The 25496-nt window shown below is 41.4% G+C and overlaps 1 protein-coding gene across 2 annotated transcripts in view; it reads left to right on the top strand.

Annotated features, from left to right (window-relative positions):
- The window catches only part of exoc2 (exocyst complex component 2), a 294362-nt gene that overhangs the window by 243685 nt on the left and 25181 nt on the right, over nucleotides 1–25496 (top strand). For both annotated transcript variants that reach the window (XM_068000284.1, XM_068000293.1), the window contains exon 23: nucleotides 2084–2225. In XM_068000284.1, the coding sequence (XP_067856385.1) occupies nucleotides 2084–2225 (142 nt within the window). The remainder of the gene's footprint in view (nucleotides 1–2083; nucleotides 2226–25496) is intronic.

Consider the following 25496-nt stretch of genomic DNA (forward strand, 5'->3'; position numbering starts at 1 on the left):
TGTTATGTAGGCAAACGCAACTGCCAATTTGTACAAAAGACCCCAAAAACAGCAATGAGTGAAAGGACCAGTTAATCTGATCTGGTGGTTGTGGTTGAAAGGCGGATGTTGACATCCCTGCTCCTCTTCAAATAGTGCAATTATCCACCTTAAAGGATAATGGGGCCTTAATTTAACATCTCATCTGAAGGATGGCACCTCTGACAATGCAGCACTCCCTCAATATTGCACTGAATTGTTAATTTAGCTTATGTGCTCACGTCCTGAACTGAGGTTTGAATTCACAGTTTTATGACTCGTAGGCAAGAGTGCTATAGGCGGTCTGAAGCTGATACTTTTAACGTTACATAGGAATTAGTGCCATATAAAAGAAACTTTCCCTAAAGAACAGACTACTCATGGAATGATTCGCCACTTTCACTAAAATGTGCTCTATAAACCAGATAAATAACTTGTAAACAGGAGTTAATTGAAAAAGAAATCTCTGTGGGTTGTGCAGACCACCACCGCCCCAGTGGTAATCGTGATTCATTCATTTTCTTCTGCTTTTTTTCCCCTCATGAGCCAAGATGATGTACGTAACATTTGGAGACTTTTACCTATTTGGCCAAGAAGGGATTTTTGGGTTACTTTATATTATGATTTTTGCTATTAAGTTCAATTTGGTTCACTGGATTAACTTCCAGGAACATGCAAATTTAGGATGTTGATTATCTTTATCTGGGATATCAGGCAAAATATTTAGCAGAATTGTGTATATTCAGAATTCCATGTAGTTGGAGACATTCGGGGGTGGGTGGGTGGGTGGGGGGGGGGTGGGGAGGCGATTGTTAGTACGTTTCAGTGACGTTCTCACCCATAATGTTGGATTGATTTCATTCATTGAGGGTACACGTGTGAGAGTGACAAGTGACGCTGATCCCAAGAGAATATCTAGCGCAGCCTCAAATTTTGTAACAATGCATAATCTACCTATTCCCAGGCCTCTGCTTATGCCTGTGAGTTGTGCAAGTGGTCAGAGGTGGGTACTATATTTCCCTCCTTTACATTTGATTGAAAATAATGTTTTATTGTCTGCGTTTTGTTAAATTAAGAATTTAAAGATTTTTCATATATTACTAACCACTTGAATAGTAATACTAGGTTATTGAACAAAGGTTTTCGATTAATAAATGCACACTCGACTAATGAATGATACCAATAAAATTAGTGCAATTAATTGACTGGGAAAAGCATCGTTAAGGAGGACTCAGGGTTGCAGAAATTTGCGTCTTAGTTAATTTTAGTGTAGATCTGAGTAAAACATATATTAAGATTAATTATTTAAAATAATTTAATCCATAATTCTCTGTTGGGATGTGTTTTGTGGTAAGCAGTCTCATGGGAGCAAATTTTTTATTTGTGTACTTTTAAGATTTCTTGTTCTGAACATTGATATCTGATGCCTTTATTTGTTCAACTTAAAATATGGAAGCCACACTTGGCTCCTCTTCATGAAATGTTCCTACTCACAACTGTAACATCTCTATAACATTCATAAAGGTTGCAAATTTCAAATTGGCCAAATGAAAGATGTTCCTTTCCAAGTAAAAAGCAAAATACTGCAGATGCTGGAAATCTGAAACAAAAACAGAAAAAGCTAGAAACACACCAGGTAAGTCAGCATCTGTGGAGAGGACAGACGCTGACCGTTCGAGTGTGCACTCTTCAAAACTGAAAAATAAGTGGCGGACAGGCATATTAGAGTAGAATATAACATACAGCAGTATTAGAGTAGATCAGAAAAAGTGTGGGGGAGTGAATATATATAAAAAAGCAAACAAATAGACATATTTGTTTTTCCTCCCAGTCCTTTCGCGATTATATTAATATGCCTGTCCGTCTGTCATTTTTCAGTTTTGAAGAAGGGGACGCACCCAAAGCATCAGCTGTCCGTGCTCTCCACAGATACTGACTGACCTGCTTTTTGTGTTCCTTTCCAATTATTTGGCAGAAACCATCCATTTCTGAAATTGTTTCTAATTTTCCATGTTTTATTATTCTTTGGAAGACCTTCTGAAGTAATGGAATGTCATGTTTGCAGGTTAGCACTGATGCAGTGAAGCACCTGGACCAGAGGCTTTTTGAAACGTATATTGAACTTAAAGCCGATCCAATTGTTGGCTCTCTGGAGCCTGGGATTTATGCTGGATATTTTGACTGGAAAGACTGTCTTGCACCAACAGGTATGTTATATTCTACTCCAATACTGCAAACGTGCAGTTTTAAAAACTGATATATTTCAAATGTCAGCATAATGCCTACTTTTAATTAATTTTACTGCAGTGTATTAATTTGGTAGTGCAGAAAGAATTGCTGCGCAAGAGACTGTTTCATGAGTTTCTGCACTTTCATGTAAAGTAACTTTTGGGCTTGGAATGATACTTAAGAAATATGGCCTGGAAATTACTGTAGTGTAGACTATATCACCAGACAAATGTTTACAGTTCGTGATGAATTTCTCTGTTAATTTAAGGCAGGCATTAACCCAGTTTAAACCCCATAGGTTAACGTCTCCTTTAAAATAGTGGACAGAGAAATGTAAGAATGTGTCGAGCGTTCATCCACTAATAACAACTGCAGTCATTTCTAGGCTGTAAGTTTGTCGCGTGCGTCATAATTACTTTTGTGGAATCTAGTTCAAAAGGTGCCCGCGTTCTTGTAGGAAAAAAGTAGTCATTTGGTCCTTCCAACTGACATGGACCTGCTTTTCTGTATCAGTGTTTCATCCTGCCGTAACATTAAGTGCGTTTCCTTTTCTCCTCTCCTGAATTTAGAATTCATCCCTTTCACAGATGAATTCTGTACTCTTTTGGCAGTTTAATCCACAATCTTAAAACACTTGAAGAGAAATTGAATCTTGTGTATCATCTGGCTTGTTATTTCTGCTTCTGTTTATAGTTCCAGTAAATGTTTACGGGTGATCTTTAAAGAAAGGATGTCATTACTCAATTCTCAGCATTGTACTGATCTGACAACATAGACTAGCTTGCAGATTTATAACAGCGACAAAGAATTGATCGTGGAACATCAGAACCACTGGCCAAGTCATCTTCTGTATTCATGCATAAGAATGAAGAGAAGATGTTGAATAATTCCTTTCAAACTTCTCCCAAATTTCATTGCCAACTGTTGTGCATGTGGTGCCTCTCAGCGGTCGAACATTGGCAGCTCTTTTGTAGCGGGCAAATTGTCAGCACTTCTCAAGGAAATTTCAAATCATACCTCATTCAAGGCAGTTTGACACATTTCAACTTTGAACGCTGAATACTTCGACAGTACAGCATTTACTGAAATCTTGGTTCTAGTCGTTAGGGAACTTTTCTTGGATGGTTCTTCCTTCCCTCTCAGTTGCTCAGAAATTGAGGTCAATCACCAGAGTCATGACCGCAAACAAATCCTGGAAGTATCCAATGAGACAAAGAGGAATTATTTCTCAAAAACGTCCATGAAGAATTATTTGGTTGTGTGACTGGGAGTCATGAAAGCGCTAGTCACCCATTCCTTTCCTTCAACACAGATCATAGGGGAGTGTCCATCTACAGTTGTGCTAGCATGAATTTTGACATCAGTGCTCCATAATGTTATGGATCTGTTGACACTGATTGTGGCAAAGAGCCTGCCAGCCCTTAGTCCTGCTAGAACTCCGTTTTGAACTGAATGTAGCAATATCATACAAGTAGAATTTATTTTATGAATGGAGGGCTAGGAAAGTTTAGGAATGCTTTCTTCCGTAATCGATTCTTTTCTTTCCGCCAGGAGAGCCTCCACCGTAAAAATCTACATTAGTAAATGTTTTTAGAATAAGAAGTTCACCCTTTGTCCTTTCTGTCTTACTTATAACCATTGCTCTCACTTTCTGTTATACAGTTCATTAAAGACTTGTGTGCAGTCTATTGGTCACCTCTTGTTGGGGAAAATCAGTTGGAGACTTTTGAGTGGTACACAGATTCATAAAAAGCATTTGGTAACCAATTTATAAAAATAAAATTGGAAACTGCAGCTTTTTGCTCAGTTAGCAATATCTCCTTAAGATCTCAACTTTCACAAATGCAAATCTGACTTATTTGCAACTTTGGTCTTGTGTGATATCAACTTTTGTTACTTTTAAGTTGGGTCTTTTAAAAGATTCGCACTCATTGCTCTAGTTCTACTCAGAGTAAGTGTGCTTCATGCTGTGATGATGGGTCCACCTTGTATTATTTGGCATTGGGATGGGGCACTTCTAAAGCCATGTATCTTGAGTTTCATTTGTCTCTGCATATCATGGTACTGAAATTTTGTTCCCCACCACATGCTTTCTCTAGCAAAAGTAGCACTTTTTAATGTAATTAGAGCCTTGGTTTTCTATATAGAATTAATTAAGGATGTCAGCCTATATAGGCAGTTACTTGATAGCAAAACTCAGTAAACATTGAACTAAGCAACATGTGGCTGAATATGTAGCAGAAAGTATTTCCTTCTGTTATTTATTTAATCAAGATACATCAGACAAAGTAAAGGCTTATTCTGCTTGTGCTATGGCTTCTTCCTTGGTTAATATACAACGGGTATGTCTCTTGCCTCCATCTGCAAGGCAGTTAGCGTAAAGTAATCCAAATGCAGTCATGAAGAGCTGACTTATGTGTTTTCTAACCATATCTTCACAGCTTTCTGTTCCCAACGTTGACCCTAACTGCCGCCTCCTGCCAGGGATACTGCACTGCTGCCCTCTGACGAAGGTGCCCTGGATTGCCAGACAGGGCAACCCTCACACCCACCACATGCATCAGTACCTCCACTTCATCACTCCATTGCTTGCCCATAGATTCCATTTTATGAATCCCATTTACTCTAGCCAGCCCCTTTCTTTGGCCCAAACAACCTTTGAAAAGGCAACCAAAAATTTTTCACTCCGCAATTACCTTTTCAGAGCTACAGCTATACCTGATATTGTCTTCCCCACTTTGATAAGCTCAGCAGGGAGCCCGAGTCAGGATTGGTGCTCATAAATCTAATTAGAATCGCCCCTTTGGAAGATTTTGAGCGGGCACAATACTCACAGTGCACCAGGCCCAGAAAATATAGCTCCATAACTCCATTGTCTAACGCTATGAGTTTAATACAAATTCTATTTTACCTGTGAAAATTAACTCCATTTTGGCTTGATTCTGATTAATGTGGGTAGGAAAAAGCAGGATGTTCACCAAATCTCTCAATTCAGGTCGCCTGACTCATGAAGAATGTCACAGTGGTAGGTAGCAGCATTTTATCAGAGGGTTTTTTGGTCTATTCTGTGCTTCTGTGACATTGTTTATTTAATTCAATGAAATACACTTTGTGAGGTGCAACATTATGGGCATGATTTTAAAAGGGAAAAACGGGTAGGTTGGGGCAGGGGGGGTGGGGGGGCAATCATAATCGCAACCATTTCGGACCCGCCTCCAACCCACCCATTCCGGTTTTCAGGGGCATGTGCCACCCCCCCCCCCCCCCCCCCCCCCAATCCATACAAATAAAGACTTACCTGAACACGCCATCTCCCCGGCTGCTCTCCTGTCCTGGCCTGTCACTCGGGCCAGTCAGTCAGACGGCAAACCGACAAAAAAAAATAAAAGACATCCTTACGTCAATATCGTAAGGCCGTCCAGGAAACCTGTACTTCCGGGTTTCCTGTCCGCAATTTGACCCCCCGCCCCTTTCTCTAAAGGGTCTTTGAGGTAATTTTATGAATCTGTTCCCCTGGAATGGAGCTTTGTACCCCAAAAGGATAGTGGAAATTTGGGCATGTGCCCCCATAATTTTCCGTTCTTTCATTTCAATGGACAGAAAACTGTGGGCTAGGGGTGCACCCAAATATCTGATGTGCTTTCTAGGCAGGTGAAGTTCCATGCCCAGACTGTGAATTTGTTAAGTTACCTTTATGTTTCTATTGCTTCTGATCCCTGGGCAATTCTATAGGGACTTGAGTCAGATTTGTGCAATTTCTAATGTAGTCGACGGCTTGTGGTTTCAACGTGGATGTTTTCTTCCGAGGCATGTCTTGCTTTAGTTTAGAAGGCCCTCTATCCAATGTTCTTGCATTTTAATTAAAAAGAACTTTTAAAAATGATCACATTTGGGTACGGATGCAACAAATCAAAATTGTGATGGAGGAAAAGCAGAAGCCCCAAATTTGTTCCTTTTTTTTCCCATAAATAAACTGAATAATCATCCCTACTGAGCAGTTGAGAAGAGAGGATATTGATGCATAAGATATCTGTGGTACAGTGTATGCCAAATAATATCTTTTTTTTGCTGGCAATTAACAGGAATACCACATATTGCTTTTTTTGACGAACGTTAAACGAATTTTTGCTTCCTAGAACTTGTGCACTTCATCTCTATTTGATAGCTGCAGTGGGTTTTTTTGCTGCTACCACTGTTTGAAATGTTACCGTGAATAGGAATTGGTATATCCATTCTGAAAGAGGAAATTACTGGAAACGTGAACCAATGTGTGGGAGTCTATTTACAGTAATCTGGTGACCAAAATCAATTACAAATGGACAATTAGCACAAATTGGTTTTTAAGTGTCCTCTAGTGGTAGTAAATGAAAACACATTTTCAGTAAACAGAACAATGTGACAATTATGATAGTGCAGAACTAAGGTGGAAAAATAACTTTGAGGGTTTCTAAAAGACCTTGCGACATGCATCGATTATCAGTTTATGATTACTGTTAAGATTATTTTGCTATCACTCCCACTATTTCCTACATTTGGTTGTTGAGATGTAAAAAGAAAGAAAAAATTGCATTTATTTAGTCCCTTATCAGGTCACTCAAACGTCTTGAAGTATTTCACGCAATGAATAGCTTTGAAGTGGAGTGTTTTTTTTAATTCGTTCATGGGATGTGGGCGTCACTGGCGAGGCCGGCATTTATTGCCCATCCCTAATTTCCCTTGAGAAGGTGGTGGTGAGCCGCCGCCTTGAACCGCTGCAGTCCGTGTGGTGAAGGTTCTCCCACAGTGCTGTTAGGAAGGGAGTTCCAGGATTTTGACCCAGCGACGATGAAGGATCGGCGATATATTTCCAAGTCGGGATGGTGTGTGACTTGGAGGGGAACGTGCAGGTGGTGTTGTTCCCATGTACCTGCTGTTCTTGTCCTTCTAGGTGGTAGAGGTCGCGGGTTTGGGAGGTGCTGTCGAAGAAGCCTTGGCGAGTTGCTGCAGTGCATCCTGTGGATTGTACACACTGCAGCCATTGTGCGCCAGTGGTGGTGAAGGGAGTGAATGTTTAGGGTGGTAGATAGGGTGCCAATCAAGCGGGCTGATTTGTCCTGGATGGTGTCGAGCTTCTTGAGTGTTGGAGCTGCACTCATCCAGGCAAGTGGAGAGTATTCCATCACACTTCTGACTTGTGCCTTATAGAAGGTGGAAAGGCTTTGGGGAGTCAGGAGGTGAGTCACTCGCCGCAGAATACCCAGCCTCTGACCTGCTGTTGTAGCCACAGTATTTATATGGCTCGTCCAGTTAAGTTTCTGGTCAATGGTGACCCCCAGGATATTGATGGTGGGGGATTTGGTGATGGTAATGCCGTTGAATGTCAAAGGGAGGTGGTTGGACTCTCTCTTGTTGGAGATGGTCTTTGCCTGGCACTTGTCTGGCGCGAATGTTACTTGCCACTTATGAGCCCAAGCCTGGATGTTGTCCAGGTGTTGCTGCAAGCGGGCTCGGACTGCTTCATTATCTGAGGGGTTGCGAATGGAACTGAACACTGTGCAATCATCTGCGAACATCTCCATTTCTGACCTTATGATGGAGGGAAGGTCATTGATGAAGCAGCTGAAGATGGTTGGGCCAAGGACACTGCCTTGAGGAACTCCTGCAGCAATGTCCTGGGGCTGAGATGATTGGCCTCCAACAACCACTACCATCTTCCTTTGTGCTGAGTATCACTCCAACCACTGGAGAGTTTTCCCCTTGATTTCCATTGACTTCAATTTTACTCGGGCTCCTTGGTGCCACACTCGGTCAAATGCTGCCTTGATGTCAAGGGCAGTCACTCTCACCTCACCTCTGGAATTCAGCTCTTTTGTCCATGTTTGGACCAGGGCTGTAATGAGGTCTGGAGCCAAGTGGTCCTGGCGGAACCCAAACTGAGCATTGGTGAGCAGGTTATTGGTGAGTAAGTGCCGCTTGATAGCACTGTCAATGACACCTTCCATCACTTTGCTGATGATTGAGAGTAGACTGATGGGGCGGTAATTGGTCGGATTGGATTTGTCCTGCTTTTTGTGGACAGGACATACCTGGGCAATTTTCCACATTGTCGGGTAGATGCCAGTGTTGTAGCTGTACTGGAACAGCTTGGCTAGAGGCGCAGCTAGTTCTGGAGCACAAGTCTTCAGCACTACAGCCAAGATGTTGTCGGGGCCCATAGCCTTTGCTGTATCCAGTGCACTCAGCAGTTTCTTGATATCACATGGAGTGAATCGAATTGGCTGAAGACTGGCTTCTGTGATGGTGGGGATATCGGGAGGAGGCCGAAATGGATCATCCACTCTGCACTTCTGGCTGAAGATGGTTGCAAACACTTCAGCCTTGTCTTTTGCATTCACGTGCTGGACTCCGCCATCATTGAGGATGGGGATGTTTGCAGATCCTCCTCCTCCCGCTAGTTGTTTAATTGTCCATCACCATTCATGACTGGATGTGGCAGGACTGCAGAGCTTTGATCTGATCCGTTGGTTGTGGAATCACTTAGCTCTGTCTATAGCATGTTGCTTCCGCTGTTTAGCATGCATGGAGTCCTGAGTTGTAGCTTCACCAGGTTGGCACCTCATTTTTAGGTACGCCTGGTGCTGCTCCTGGCATGCTTTTCTACACTCCTCATTGAACCAGGATTGATCCCCTGGCTTGTTGGTAATGGTAGAGTGAGGAATATGCCGGGCCATGAGGTTACAGATTGTGCTGGAATACAATTCTGCTGCTGCTGATGGCCCACAGGGCCTCATGGATGCCCAGTTTTGAGCTGCTAGATCTGTTCTGAATCTATCCCATTTAGCACGGTGGTCGTGCCACACAACACGTTGAATGGTGTCCTCAGTGCGAAGATGGGACTTTGTCTCCATGAGGACTGTGCGGTGGTCACTCCTACCAATACTGTCTTGGACAGATTAATTTGCGACAGGTAGATTGGTGAGGATGAGGTCAAGTAAGATTTTCCCTCGTGTTGGTTCACTCACCACCTGCCGCAGGCCCAGCCTGGCAGCTATGTCCTTTAGGACTCGGCCAGCTCGGGTCAGTAGGGGTGCTACCGAGTCACTCTTGGTGATGGACATTGAAGTCCCCCACCCAGAGTACATTCTGTGCCCTTGCTACCCTCAGTGCTTCCTCCAAGTGGTGTTCAACATGGAGGAGGACTGATTCATCAGCTGAGGGAGGGCGGTAGGTGGTAATCAGCAGGAGGTTTCCTTGCCCGTGTTTGACCTGATGCCATGAGATTTCATGAGGTCCAGAGTCAATGTTGAGGACTCCCAGGGCCACTCCCTCCTGACTGTATATCACTGTACCGCCACCTCTGGTGGGTCTGTCCTGCCGGTGGGACAGGACATACCCAGGGATGGTGATGGAAGAGTCTGGGACGTTGGCTTATTCTTATGTAAGCAAACGCACCTTCTATCTTACACATAGCATGAACCGCCAAGTATCAATAGGTTGAATGATCAGACATAGGAACACGAGTAGGCAATTCAGCCCCCTCAAGCCTGTTCCGCCATTCAGTGAGATCATGGCTGATCTGTATCCTAACTCCATTTACCCACCGTGGCTCCATATCCTTTCATACCTTTGGCTCAGTTATGAATTGAGTTCGCATCTAATGCTTTTTGTGGGAGAGTGTTCCACACTTCTACCACCTTGAAGAAGTGTTTCCACCTTCTCTCTCGAATGGCCTGGCTCTGATTTTAAGGTTATGTCCCTTTGTCTTATTCTCCCCCACCAGCGGAAGAATCTTTTCTATATCTACTCTATCAATTCCTCTCAAAATCCTAAAAAACTCAATCAACCCTTAACCTTCTAGATTCCAGGGAATACAAGCCTAGTTTATGTAATCCCTCATCATAATCTAACCCTGGAGCTCTGGTAACATTCTGGTGAATCTGCAATGTACTCCTTCCGATATATCCTTTCCAAGGTGCGATGCCCAGTACTCCAGACGTGATCTAACCATGGCTTTGTATAGCTGTAGGAAAACTTCCTCCCCTTCGTGCCCTAGCCCTCTAGATATAAAGGGTAATATTCTATCACCCTTTTTGATTTTTTTTTGTATCTGACTACTACATTTTAGTGATCTGTGTACATGGACCCCTAAATCGCTTTGGACCTCCGCTGTTCCTAGCTTTTCACCATTTAAAAAATAATCAGATCTATCCTTTTTTGATCGAAAATGGATGACGAGGAATATATTTATTGTGGCATTAGTTGAGGGAGACATTTTGGTCAGGACACTGGGAGAACGCCTGTTCTTTTTTTTGAATCGTGCCACAGGACCTTTTAACGTCCACCTGAGCCACTGCAACAGGCAGATCGTGGTTTAATGTCTCCAAAAGATGTACTTCCAACAATGCAGCAGTGTTTCAAGACCGATCTGGAGTCGAGCTATAGCCCACAGCTTTCTAACTCCAAGGCTGTAGATAGAGTGCTATTAACTGAGCCAAACTGGCAAAGTTGGTATTCTTTCAATTTTAGCCAGAAAATTCCATGCAACTTAAACCTTGTATATACTTTATAGATCCCCCAATTCAATAATAGCTACTTGAATAACTGAATGAAATATGTAATCATGCAGTTTTCATTTTCTAATTTTTATGTGTCAGGTATCACACGAGTGTTGCACTGTGAGCATTCATGTTAATTGTGACAGGCTGATTTAGGCAAGTACTTAAAAAATCTTTTTTTTTACATTGAATAGAACAGTTTTATTTTTGCAAAATATCTCTTACAATTTTATATATGTAAACATTTTGTTTTTACCAATAAAAACACAAATATAAAGCCCAGGGCTGCACAATATAAACGATCAGCACAGATGAAATATTATCAGTACATGTTAATTATGAAAGTCTTTTTTTCATGGGACACCATTAATACTCTATTCTTTCCCATTCTCTTTCATATTCTGATTCATTTCCCAACCATTCCAGGGCTGAGAGGTAGATGACTGCTCGGAGGTTTGTGATGTTCTTCCAGTTTAGTCTGTGCTTTATGCTTTACCTGATACTGCTGTAATTGAGGATTTGCTATCCGAAACCCAAAACGTATTACCCTGTAGTGTAGTATTTCTTACTACATTTAACGATTGGTATTACTCAATTCCAAGGTGCCAACGTTGCCAACTTCCCGAGAACAAATTTTAAAAATGATCTTACTCCTTAACTGTTTTACATAGTCTTTTTTTTTTACTTGCACAATTACAAAAGTACAAAGAACAGATGTTCAGTCTTCACAACCAGTTGTAAAAATGTATCTGACTCTTTGAGTAATTATATAGGCTCGTGTAGAGTATAAACATGGACCAGTTGGGCTTAATGGCCTGTTTCGGTGCTGTACATTCTATGTAACATGGTCCTGTCAACCTGAACAGTTGCACATTTCAGATTTGGATTTCGGATGTCACCCAAAGTTTTGCCACCCCCAGCCTCCTCCCCTCCAATTTTCTCCCTTAATCCAGCAGTGTCCAACCACATTTGATTTTTTTTTTGCCATTTCAAACGAACATATGCCAAACAAGGAGCCAGAAATTGCTGGGAAGTCGCATCATAGTAATGACGCAGTAATGGCGTCGCAATTTGCATAGTAGAAGAGATGCGCCATGAGTTCTGATTCTCCGCAACTTGCTGAACGATTTGCGAGCAATGCAATTAGCGTTGCCAAAGCCGCTAAAAGTCCCTTCTCGCTGTGAGGCTCCCCATTTAACTTAATGGCGATCGTAAAATTGCTAGATTTACGACGTTGTTAACGAATTATTCCCGCCTCTGCCATTTAGGGCTGATAATTAATGTCGTAGAGAACCCTGTTAATTACCGTGATTAATAGTCCTGACAGGACATTCAACCTTGGGGCCAGAAAGGGACCAATGAAGCTGTGGAGTCTCACTCCAGCAGGTAGCGAATTGTTCCTAGAGGCTTTAACTTTTTATCTGTCTTGGCAGTATTTTTATGCCAGTCTTGCCAGCCGCAATCCTGTTAGTATCAGAAGGCAATCATTTTCAGGACGCAAAGCTGTGGATTGTCAAAAATGCATCCAGTTTCAAATGATTTGTTTTCTGTGAGCGTGGAATAAATTTACAAAAAAAGAGAAAAGCTGCAATTAAGACCCTTTAGTATGGAGCATCAAATTTGTATAGACATCAGAAGTGAGATCCTTAAAAGAAAATTCCTTTAAGTGCTTGGTAAATGTTTGTCTGGTTATTATTTCAAATGTGTAAAATGTTTCAGAATTAGATCATGATTAAGTGTATTGTCATCATTGCTCATGATCAGTAATAAAAATTGTTTTGTTCTAAATAAGGTTTGTTAAGTTTACCCTTGCCCTGCTTAAAAGCTAAAGAACCGTTTTAGAATATGATTGCAAACCAAATGAATGTTAGAAAACAACAATTACAACAAAAAGACTTTTGTATACATTTCAGATCTTAGCCCCTACACTTCTAATATCTCATTATGGAATTAGATTCCCAAACTTGCATTTTAAAGTTTTTAATGTAAATTTGAATTTACATTATCAAATTTAAGCAAAGTTAGGTTTTCGCACAGCCAGTATTGAGACTTTTGGGGAGGTGTAGGGAGAGAAGGAAGAAAAAGCTCATCCTGTCAGCCGATAAACTGACGTCAACAAAAAAAATGTCTGAATTGTACATTGTGTAGCACTGGTGCATATCCCTGCTTCAGTGATATACTAAGTCAGAGAAGTAGTTTTAGATCTTGTTTTGCTTTTCATTAGTTCTATTTTGTTACCAGTAGATTCACAAAAAAAAAACAATCATTAAAACTCAATGACTATATGTTTCTTTTATTTTCATTTATCACAAAAGTATAATTGATTCAATATCGAGTCACTAAACACTTATTAATTTGTCACAATAATGTTAACTAAAGCTCTCCAATGCCAGCAATAAATTAGCTCCAAAATTCCTTTTAATGATTCTCCTTAAGCTGAACAACTGGGAGGTTGCTGCACTATTACTTCAAAGTTAATTGAGAATGAATGTTAGTGCTGCCTTTTTTTTTTGCACTAGACTAGTTTCTTCATTTAAAGTCCTGTATGCCGTATCCAGAAAGGAAGATTGCAGATTTGGTTTACGTGTACATTGTACTTTGTAACTTATATTGCACAAGATGTTGAAACTACTCGTCGTTCTTATGTTTAGGGAGAAAAAATTGCTGGATTTGCATCTAAAATTATTTGGAATTTTGCTTGACAGATTTAGCACTATGCCGAGCTGAAAGTATGCATCGTCTAACCATCTTCACAACTGCAGGGCTGCTTTATGAAAATAAAACATTTAGACCTATGCAATTTTTAAATTTACAGCCCTAGACAACCTTGAAATAAATAGATTGCAGTGAAACAATAAAAAAGTCAGGTCAATAAAAAGAGAGAGGTAGGATGATCAGAATTCTTATACTGTTGTGCTTAACATGCAAAATGAGAGTGTGGATTTGAAATCCTTTTTTCCTCCACAATTAACCAACCACTAACAAAATAACAGAGCTTTAAAACATAGTGTTGGAATCGAGCTTTCTCGTGTTTTATGTTAAAAGAGGAATTGCACCCCTTGCATGAGCAACAGTTTATATCTGGGGTGAAGAGACCAAGAAACTTTGTGTTATTTGCCCATTAATTGAGTGTATAAACACAATTGTTGGGTTATTTGAGGAAAAAAATACCACACAGGAAAACAGTGCTGATTGAATCAGTCTTAACAAGGGGTTATAGTTAGTTAAAGGATAAAACTATGACAAAAGTAATAAGTAGGACCCACCAAGAAGATTAGTATTAACCAGGGTTAATCTTAGCAAATTGATCTCAAGGTGATCAGTCTTATTTTATGTAAGTGCTTTTTCTTCTCTCATCATCTCACAAAATCAACAGCAGCAAGACTAAATTTCAAGAAAAGTTTTACAAAAACATTATTCATATTTGAAGTAAGATAGATGTAAATTACATAGGAAAATAGGGAAAGTACAGGACTGGAAAAGACTGGGCCAGTCCCAATAACCACTAAATAGCCCACTCCCTCAAATATCCCCACAATTCTCCTTTAAATATTTCTACACTATCTGCCTCCTTGGGCAGCCCATTCTACAAAAGATGTTCTATTTTACTCTTCAGTTGGACCCTACGCCTGATTCTGGGAGACTCGCTGCTGGGATTTGAACCCATGGCCTCCTGCTTACAAGGCAAGTGCTTTAGTTCGCTCTGGCCCCTCAGCAAGCCTGTAATATGTAAATTTCCGAGCATTTTTCAAAAAAACGTTATACAGTGCTTATAAAGAAAGAAACATACCAATTTTTATTAAGGAACAAGCTCCAGTGAAAGACCACAATAATTTCAAAAGTGATGTGATACATTTCCCACAATACCTAAACCATCCAAATCTTCTGCAATAGTTCTGAATAGCTACTGTTCCCACATTGCCTTGGTAGCATCACATGAGGTTTACTGCTCGTGACTTACTAGTGTCACAATTGTGTACATAGCCTTACTGATTCTCATGAGCGAATGACTGCAAAAAGAGTCATTGTTCATTATATAACCTTGGCAGATTGTGAAAGCACCAAGTTAGGCTGAGTGTTTAAAAAGAGAAAACTTCAATCTATTGACTTTTCCACTTCCCTCACATTATTCTGAGAGATGTATTTAATGCTCTAATAGGTATGTTTAACGCTTAATGGCGACAAAATATATAATATTTGCTGCAATGAGCATGAAGTTTTCTCCATGTAAGAGAAAAATGCTTCAAATACATAACTTAAAACAAAAGTCACAAACAGGATTTACCTACCATATCTGTTTTTCATTGATTGCCTTGGCCAAGCTGCATATTCTTGAAAATGCTTCATGTCTTCAGTTTCTTTTAGTTCAAGTTTTCCGCAGAAGAGTATTCCTCTAAGAGGAAGCGTGTTGATTTCTCTAGACCAACATGACCTTTAGCAGATAGATGATTTCCACCAAGTACGTGTAAATCTTCATGGACTTTCAAGACTTGCTGCAGCTATATGGAATACCCATGAGGAAGTTAATGTATAGTCTGGTTGTGTCTACATGATCTAACAGTAACTTACTCAATAACTTCTTACAGAACTACGAGTGGAGAGCGAGCTTAAAGAGCATCATTGTTGTATGAATCTTCCCATTAATGAAATGATCAGTTTTGCAGTCTGACTCCCCTTTTGTGGTTGTTAACAGTATTGATACAAAGTGATGCGTTCTCCTGAAAATTCCCTTGCTGCTGAGAAAATTGGGTGGTGGGATATTGTCATTTATAACTTTCTCTAAGATGGGATGAGTAATTGGTGCTCAAATGGACATTCCCCACCACAGCTTCTCCACTACGAAGGGGTTTAGCCTTATTTATTCAAATATACTGTTTTTAAAAATGGAAATGCAAAAAAAAATTATAAGGGCTCAGAAACAGCACCATGGAAAACTAGCTTATGAACACAATGAGGTAGAAATTTGTCTGTGCCCATTTTCAAGCCCAGAATTGGTGCTGCTCAGGCAGGGCGCACCCAAACCGGAAGACCCAAGGTCAGCCCAACATTGGGCCTCGGGCCTCATCTAAATAATGTGGGCGAACTATTCGCACCTGTTGCACCTCCACAGGCAGCTCGTCCTTTGGCAGCAATTAATTTTAGGCTGCCTACCTCAATGGCAGCAGCCTCAGGTAGATGAGGGGGGAGGGGGAGCAAGACAGCAGGGAGTGAGGCCGATCACGGCCAGCAGAGCGGCTGTCAGGAGTGCTCTGGCGCCAGGAGGAGTACTTTTCCTGGCATCACAGAGAGGCTTTTTTTGAAAAAAATGTTTTAATTTACTTCAGCTGGCAGCTGCTGCTTAGGCCACAGCAGCCGCTGCAGAATCCTGTACTCATTACAACCCAATTTCTGTGAGAGGACCTAAAATAGGCATTAGGCCCATCATTTACAAAATGTGAAAGACATAATGCCTGTTTTAGGCAGCCACCAAGGACACTTGAAAAATGGTCCAGCCCAATTTCGGGTTGGGCATTTTTCAGGCATTCTAGGGCGCAGGACGATGGTCCCCGAAATTGGGCCTCATTGTGCCTGTTTTACGCCTGTTAAACGGGTGCGATGAGGTCAAATTTTTGTCCCAATTTCTTGCTATTTTAGCAGAGATGTTAACATGTTTAAGGTAAATGGACAATCACATCCACTAAAATAGTAAGGAGAGGAATTTAAAGCTAGTTTATTAATCATTTGTATGTTAGTATCACACGGTGTAATTCCAGGGCTTGGTGAATATGTAATTTCTACTTATGAATGAATCTCAACATCAGTTTGTCTTTTCTCTGTTTCTCACCAAAGCTGGTGAATGGAGCCTCCTGTTTCAGGCACCCAGGCCCCAATTTTAACTCTTCCTGCCTGGCAGAGACAAGGCATGGGGGGCAGTTAAAATGAGGCCAGTCACTTACCTCCTCTAATCCCGCTGCCTTCCTGCCGTGCCCAGATCTTAACCTGCTCCTTTAAGCAGAAAGGCAGCGAAGTCCTTCTTTAAATATGCCGATCGGGTCCGATGATGTCATCGGGACCCGAAGTGGAATTTTAGTTGAAGGCCCGAGTGAGGGAGCAGTGACGGCCTCCCCTCAGGCCAAACCTGTCGGAAAACCGGATCATGGGCCAGAAGATGTCCAACAAGGTAAGTTTTTAAACAAAAATGTGTTCAGGTTTCCTTGTGGGCCAGAAGGAGCAGGAGTGCTCCTCCGAGCGTCACAAGGAAGCCTTGGGCCTCCCTAGCTCATGGTTCCCCCGACCCCGCCTCTCCCCGATCGTGGCCAGAGACCCCGCTCGATCACCTCTAGAACCCCCCTCCCCCCGGTTGCAGCCAGAGCCTTCCCCCTTCGATCGCTTCCAGGAAAAAATTGCTTGATATTAAAGTAAGTGGTAAAACATCTAAACCTAATTCATGGCTCACTACTTGCTTTATAATTGATTTTGTACTTTCTCACTGAGAGGGAAGTAATGTTACAAAAAGTGGGATTTTTTTAAAACCATTATTTCTTTCCCAACCTTGCAGTGCATCATTGTGAAACTAGCTCCAGAAATTGTGTTCTAGATGGATTTCTAGAAGTTCCAGTCCTACTTAGAATATTCCAAATGTAATTGGTTTGTTCAGGGTTTAAGGGCAGTTTATTGCATAAGAGCAATGACTGCATTCTTCTGGTTTCATAACTGTTTCATTTTTATCTGTGTGCTGCCGTTCTTCGGTTGCTATCAGTTATAACTGCTAAATTAAGCAATCTGACTGGGATTTTGGGAAGGGGAAATACTCTTGTAAGAGATTTTAATTTTGCACTATGTCCTGTGGGCTTTAGACGGCCCTCTTCCTAAAGTGCTCTGCCTGCAAGTGATTTTGTCCAATAATAGGTTGCTTTTATGCTGCTTCAGTTGTTGAAAGAGACCGTGGGCCGCATCTTGCTGTAAAAATAATGGCGGGTTAACGATGCACGCCGTTATTAATGTGCAAATCGGCCGTCAAGTTCAGGGGAGTAAGAGATATGCGGTGAGTTGCGAACCTTCACAACCTGCTGGTCGATTTACACTGCTCCGCCGTTCGCTTTGCACACACGGCGTCTCGCCCTCAGCCTCCCCGTTATTTTTAAGAACTTGCTGGATTTGCACGTTAATTGCCCATTAAACTCGCCGCAGGAAGTTAAGTCTGGTAATTAAGAGCATTATCGACATGATAATTGTTATTGCAATGTCAATCAACCTCTCTGGCCCAGAAAGGGAACAATTTAAAGTGTTCATCCTCATTCCTGTGTGTACTAAATTGTTGTTGAAGATTTTAAAAATGTAAAATTTAAAATGTTTAAATTTCTTTCTTACTTTTCTGACTTTTTTTCCTCTCTCAATCCAATCTTTCTATGTTTCTATTTCTGTACCTGATTTGACTCTAATTCACTCACTCTCTAATTCACCCTCCTCCTCTGTCGTTCCTCTTTCTTTCTCAATCTCACTGGTTAAGGAGATACACTATTGGTCCCGTTGTTCACTAAGATCCCAGTTGCCCCGTTTCCCTCGCCAGACTGTTAGCTTTTATATCTAGAGGGCTAGACTATAAAGGGGAGGAAGTTTTGCTACAGCTATACAAAGCCCTGGTTAGACCACATCTGGAGTACTGTGTACAGTTCTGGGCACCGCACCTTAGAAAGGATATGTTGGCCTTGGAAGGAGTGCAACGCAAATTCACCAGAATGGTTCCAGGGCTCCAAGGATTGAATTATGAGGAGAAATTATATAAACTAGGCTTGTATTCCCTGGAATATAGTTTAAGGGGTGATTTGATTGAGGTTTTAAGGTTTTGAAAGGAATTGATAGAGTAGATAGACATTTTTTCCACTGGTGGGGGAGTCTAGGACAAGGGGACATAACCTTAAAATCAGAACCAGGCCATTCAGGAGAGAAGTTAGGAAACACTTCTTCACACAAAGGGTGGTAGAAGTGTGGAACACTCTCCCAATGTAAGCTAGTTCAATTAAGAGTTAAATCTGAGATTGGTTGATTTTTGCTAGCCAAGGGTATTAAGGGATATGGAGCCAAGGTGGGTAAATGAGAGTTAGAATCAGCCATTATCTCATTGAATGGTGCAACAGGCTCAAGGGGCTGAATGGCCTACTCTTGTTCCTATGTTTCTATAAGCTTGCACTTCCAGCAAGCTACGGCGCAAAAATATTTCGAGCTGAAGGGTGCAGCAAAATGTCTAACTAACAGCGTATACCGCGAGGTATGCTGCGAGATACCCCACTCCAAGATCCGGCCCCATTTACTCTGAACATTATTTTACAATTTTGACTTAAGGGCGTCTTTTTTTTTTTACGGTTTCCCATCCAGCACTCAATGGAGCCATCGGGAGGTTCGGAGATCGTTGGTGAGGGGGTCGGGGTTGGAGATCATGGGGGTAGTCGCTACAGGCAAGCTTGTTGGGCCTGGGGGAAGCACTCCTGCTCCTCTGGGCCCACAAGCTGTGCTGTAAAGGCACTTACCTGCTGTTCCAGGCCTTCTCACCTCCTCTCGTGGCATGAAGTAGAAAGCCCAGGAATCCCGGCCCCCGGGGTTAAAAACAAAGAAATCTGTTAAAATGGAGGCCCGCAGCCTTCTTGAAAGCTTTTAATGACCAACCCGCCCCCTGAGAGCAGGTTGGTTGCCCAGCCCCCATCCCGCCCCCGTGAAAACCGGAAATGGGCGGATTTTAGATTTTTTAAATTTTCACCGTCTCCCCCGCCTGTTTTTCCTGAGTTAAAATCATGCCCCCACTGTCCAATGTGTTGCTCTCAATGTTGTATTCCAGAATTATCCCCATGCTTAGCGTAAATCCTAAACATTTCAGAGCATTTAATTAAATACGACATCCGAGACAATTGTGGTGGATCTTGTGAGCTGTTGAATTGGATGTATGATATCCACAGAAAATACCAAGGTAATTTGTTCTTGCAACGCTTTGGTAGGAATTCATCAAAATCATGTTTTGCCCTACTCTGTCCCTCATTCTCATCGATTATCTGGTAAATGTCCTTAAAAGTGATTTTTGTTTTCTTCAGTTGTCAGTGCACTCAAGAGAGTGATTAACTCAGTAGTGTCAACACTCTCACGTCTGAGTAAGATGATCATCGATTCAAGCTGCCCCTTTCCAGGACTTCCCATAACCCAGGCTGACACTTTAGTGCAGTACCGAGAGTATTGCATGATCTGAGGTGCCATCTTTCAGATGAAACATTAGACCAAGTTCCCATCTGCCTATTCCAGTAGATGTAAATGATCCCAAGGCACTATTCAAAGAAGAGCGAAACGTTCTCCTGATATCCTGACCAACATTTCTTCCTTAACACCACTAACAGCAGATTATCTGGTCACTCGTCTAATTTGCTGTTTGTGGGACCTTGCTGTGCAGATTATCGCACAGTGGTTGGCATTACTAGGCCGCTTTACCCAATTTGGTGTCATCCACAAATTTAGACACCTCTGACAATATTCCTTCCTCTAATTTATTTTATAAAAATTGTAAACAGCAATAGCCTCAACACTGACACTGTGGGATGCCACTGGCAGGCAGTTTCCATTCTGACACTTCCCTGTACACCACCATCCTTTGTTGCCCACCTTTCAGCCAGTCACATTTTGTTCACTTAGGAAAATCTGAGTCATCAGACAGCGAATGCTTTCAGCCTCAAATTTCAGAAGGGGCAACAGTTGAACCTAGCCCCTCAGTCCACCTGATTATTGTCATGCTTGTTGTTTACCATTGGATGGAGGTGATTTAATGGAGGACAGAATGTGGAACCTTTTAAATATTTTCCCTTAAATTTCATGACTAGATTGTAGAAGAATATAAGAATCTGCTTTTGACAGTTTATTTTCGGAGATGGAATTTTATCAGGTATTTCCAGTAAAAATTTGCAGAGCAGGTACAGTCCAAATAGCAATATTTTATGAAAGCTGCAGTTTACACACACTTTCTTTCTTATATTATGTGCAGCCTTCACACAGCGTTACTAGAACAGGTTCAAAGCATACTATTTCTGTTGTAAATTTTGTGTGGGAGGCTTTTCATTGGAAACCCTTTAGGAAACAAAATGTAATTTGAAACAATTGGGTTTATTTTTTTTAAACAGTACTCTTTTTCTCAACAATTACATTTTAAAATCAACACAAATAAGTACTCATGAACTCATTTGAAGAATTGGGTTGGAGAAGATACTGAACTTTACAATGCAAGGGATCTGAATTAACATATTCAGTGGAAACAACATAATCACTGAAACACCGTATGTGAATCATTGTGTCTCTATTGAAATTCAACTTCCTCTTATATACCCAGTAACTCCTCCAAACAAGTTCACCGAATGATCTCATAATTTGTTGTTTTCTAATAAACAAAGTATAAAAACAAAAGAATGTTAATTAGAAATCTTTGACACCTTTGTTTAAAACAACGAGAATCCTCCTTTAATTGTCTTTGCTGATTCAGGCTAATAAATTCACTAAGCCAATCTGATGATAAGTGAAAGTTGAAACCGAATCCTAGAGTGCAGTATTAGCTGGAGTACTTGCACAGTATTATCTACAGGATGAAAAAGACTGATTGAAATGAGGTTTGTGGTTTACAGAAAGATCTCAGTACTTGTAGGTCCATGTTTACATGCATTTTACTTTATATAAATAAATTGAGTTGCATACTTTTTCAGAGTAAGTCCATCGATTCTCATCGAGGGAGAAGACGTGGAGAGGGTCAACCAAACCTTATGCGACCCATGAGGACTTAGCTCCCTTTGCTTCATCAATAATCCTCATTCAGTAGAAAAAAATAGTTGTGGAGCTTTGTGGAGCTTTTAGCAATTACTAGTTAAATCAATGAGTACTTGAGCTCAAGCAGCACCAAAAGCTCTCGATTCTGTATTAATTCATCCCAGCTGGATCTAAATCCTGGAACTCGCTACCTAACAGCACTGTGGGAGAACCTTCACCACACGGACTGCAAGGATTCAAGAAGGCAGCTCACCACCACCTTCTCGAGGGCAATTAGGGATGGGCAATAAATGCTGGCCTCGCCAGCGATGCCCACATCCCGTGAACGAATAAAAAAAATTCTAGGAATTGAATGATTTTGCTGTGAACAGCAGAAAAGAATTTTCCTTCCCAGGTCCCCCTCGATCAGTGCAAATGATTTTTTCTGTGGAGCCAACTCCACATTACCCATTGCATTTTTGATTTTCAGTACCCTTGGGGTCGTGGGGGCCTCCAGAGTCAAAATCTTTAATGGCCTTCGTATAGGCCAATACATTGCTGGTATTTCTGTCCATCATTCAGCATGGGATTGTCACAATGCAACTTGAAATACCAATGAACAGTCAGCACCTTGCAAAATAGGTGGACAACCAGACAATGCCTACTGCTTCAGGAGAGTCAACTGGTTCCAGAACCTCTGGATAAAGTCATAAAGACTGCTGTACAGCCTATTGTGGATTTCCTCATGGAAGCACAATACTGGAGATCAGCCAAAGAAGCTAAGCGTTCCTCTTAAAAAGGAAGGGCAGGGAGGTGCATAGTTGAAGGAAATAATTCCAGAGTATAGCTCAATGATGGCAAACCTTTGACACATGCACTGAAATATAATGACCCGTGGGAGGCCCAGGATAAAAATGAGCAGAATTTTTAAATCTGTTGATCAGTGGGGCAGGAGAGAGAGTACCTGATGGAGAGGCTGGAGCGGGGTTATGCTGCCAGTCAAGAATTTGACAAGTGTATCTTGTCACCCGTGCTGAAAACATTTCTCCATCACTGGTGCAGCTGCACCAGGAATATATGGATACAGTTGTTGGTGCAGTCTCTGCAGACCAAGCATCTTGTTTTATCGCCTTGCCAGATGTTGGATCTCCGATATGCCCACAGATCTACAAATGCAATTATATAGCAGGTTGTTTACAGTGGAATTAGCGGAATAGGATAGTAAATAGAAAGAAATATTTGCAATTATAAAGTGGCATCTCATGTCAAAATAGCGCTGAGTGCTTCATTTGGAATGCAGTGACTGCTTTGTCGGCAAACACGACAGCTGTTTAAAAAAGAATGGTTACTAATGTACCAGGGTCCTCTTCATTGTTCCACATGTGTAAGGGTGGGCCTGCACCTGGGGGGCATCGGGCCTTTGAAAAAAACTTGAACTCAGAAATACCGGTGGATTGAGCTCGGGCGTAGTGCTCTTCGAACGCCTGACTTGCACCCACGTTGGGGATGATCTGTTTTTGGTGGTGGTAGTTGGAGGAATGTTGGCCATGATACTGGGAGAACTTCCTATCCTTCTTTGAAAAGTGCCATGGAATCTTTTAATGACCAAGTCAACAGATAGACGTGGTCTCGGTTTAACATTTCATCTGAAAGACTCTATCTCCAACAATGGAGCATTCCCTCAGTACTGCACTAATTTTTTTTTCAAAAATATATACTTTATTCATAAAATTTGCAGCAATACAGTTGTCACATCACGTTCCAAACATACACAATACAGATTTTACAATTTGCAGGTTACATCAAGTACCGTTCAAATGATTCCAACAATACAGTTACACATTGTACGTAATTACAGTTCATGACACTCTACTGCACTAATGTGCCAGCTGAGGCTATGTGCTCAAGTCATAGAGTGTGGGACTTGTTCAAACAACTTTCTGACTCCAAAGCAAGAGTGCTGCCAACTGAGTCAAGCTGACACTTATAATTCCATTCCAACAAAACATCCCATTTACTTGCCCATAAAGCCAGGAATTATGTTTTTGATTTAATTTTTCTCTGTCATTTATTGCTTCACAATCCAGTTCCCAGCAGACACCTCAATGACCTCAAATAATATTTTACATTTTCTTTTAGCCTTCAGCCGCCTAAGCCTAGGCTCTGGAATTCCCTCCCTAAACCTCTCCGCCTCTCTACCTCTCTCTCCTCCTTTAAGACGCTCCTCAAAACCTACCTCTTTAACCAAGCTTTTGGTCACCTGTCCTAATATCTCCTTATGTGGCTCAGTGTCAAATTTTGTTTGATAATCACTCCTGTGAAGTGCCTTGGGACGTTTTACTACGTTAAAGGCGCTAAATAAATGCAAGCTATTGTTGTATGGAACTTTTAAAGAGGAATCTCCATTGATCCAAATTTCTGATATTGTTCCTTTCCGCTAGGCATGGTTGGCAGCTGCCCCCCAACTTGGTTGCAGTTGTGTGGTCATAAGTGAACGGTGCCATGAAATGAAGTGCAGTGCAGCAGTGTAAATTGAATCAAGTTGCTTGAAAGTGTGGAAAATTAATTGGAGCTTTATTTTTAAAAACTCAAAGAGCAAGCTTGCAGACCCCCTGGGACCTCTCTGAACTCCCACGGAGAGTTCACACGGCCCCAAATTGAAGACCACGGTCGTGGTTGCTTATTAATCCATGAACTTTTGTGCTCAAAGGTCAGGAAGATATTTTGAACTTTTTTTAAATGAAGAACAGTCGGTCAGTCTTTTTTTCACTAACTGATTATGTATCTTGTTAGATTTTAAATAACCACAATCAACCCACTCTAGGGACATTTTTACCTGTCTACCTTTTCATTCATACCCTCACTTAAAATTCCTTTGATATCCCTGTGAATGTTTCATATATTAATCATACTATCATGACTTTCTTTACATTTAATCTTTTTTGAGGCAGTGAGTTAGTGTTACTGGATGTTGTGGGGTGTTATGACCCCTTGTTACAGTAAGTGTAGTAGTTAGGGGCAGCCTTCAGATTGACTTGGTTTATTCATTGGCTTGGTGATCTTTAGCACGAGTATTACTAGGACCAAAGGGAATTTCCAGGCTAAGGCTTGATTCACTTGATTCGTTTGCTGCACACATGTGATATAAAAGATAGTGGGTTACTAAGCGTTTTTTTTTTCGTGTGTGGGTGGGGACACTTTCTCTTGTGCCTACGTAGTAAAATGTCATGAGACACCTTCTATCAAGTACTCTCGCAGCAGTTAAGAGAAGAGTGACATTATTATTTGAAATTTTTTGTTGTTGAAGAGGTTGTGTACCCTGTATTTTTAGGTTGTTTTTGTTAATGTTTTTCTCTTTTTCTTAAATGTCGTTGGACTGGAGATGAAAGGGCAGGAGGCAAACTGCTTCACGAGTTTCCACCAATCTTGAGGTGACTGCTAAGAGTTGCGCAAAAGTCGCAAAATGCAGGACTTTCCCTTTGTGTGTGTGCGGAAATAACTGGCCTCTGCTGGGGAGGCAGAACTCAGCAGTGTGGTGAGGAATCATGGCCATAATGGAGCTCATTGCTCCAATGCGACAGATCACCATGCCACCTATGAGAGTCGTTTCATTCTGTCCAAAACCCACCTCCTCATTTTGCTTTTCTTTAATTGTATTTTTTACATTCATCATTGAGCTCCATACCAATTTTCCTTCTTAGAAAGTGGTCAGGATACCTACTCTCAATGGTATTGCAGAACTTAACCGTACTGAGGACAGGATGTTAACGGGACGGGGGGAGAAAGGGAGTGTGCAAGGATTGTATTCACAGATATTAATCCCACTGCTCTATGGGGCTGTCTCTCCAGTGGCTGCACACCCACATTGTCGTTCTTCTTTTATTTCAAAAAAATTTGTACCTACTTCTCATGCAGTTAGAATACCGGCAAGATAGGAAGCCTTTTAAATTTAAAAAAAAAACATGTATT

This window comes from Heptranchias perlo, chromosome 2, assembly GCF_035084215.1.
Source record: "Heptranchias perlo isolate sHepPer1 chromosome 2, sHepPer1.hap1, whole genome shotgun sequence".
Taxonomy (NCBI): Eukaryota; Metazoa; Chordata; class Chondrichthyes; order Hexanchiformes; family Hexanchidae; genus Heptranchias; species Heptranchias perlo.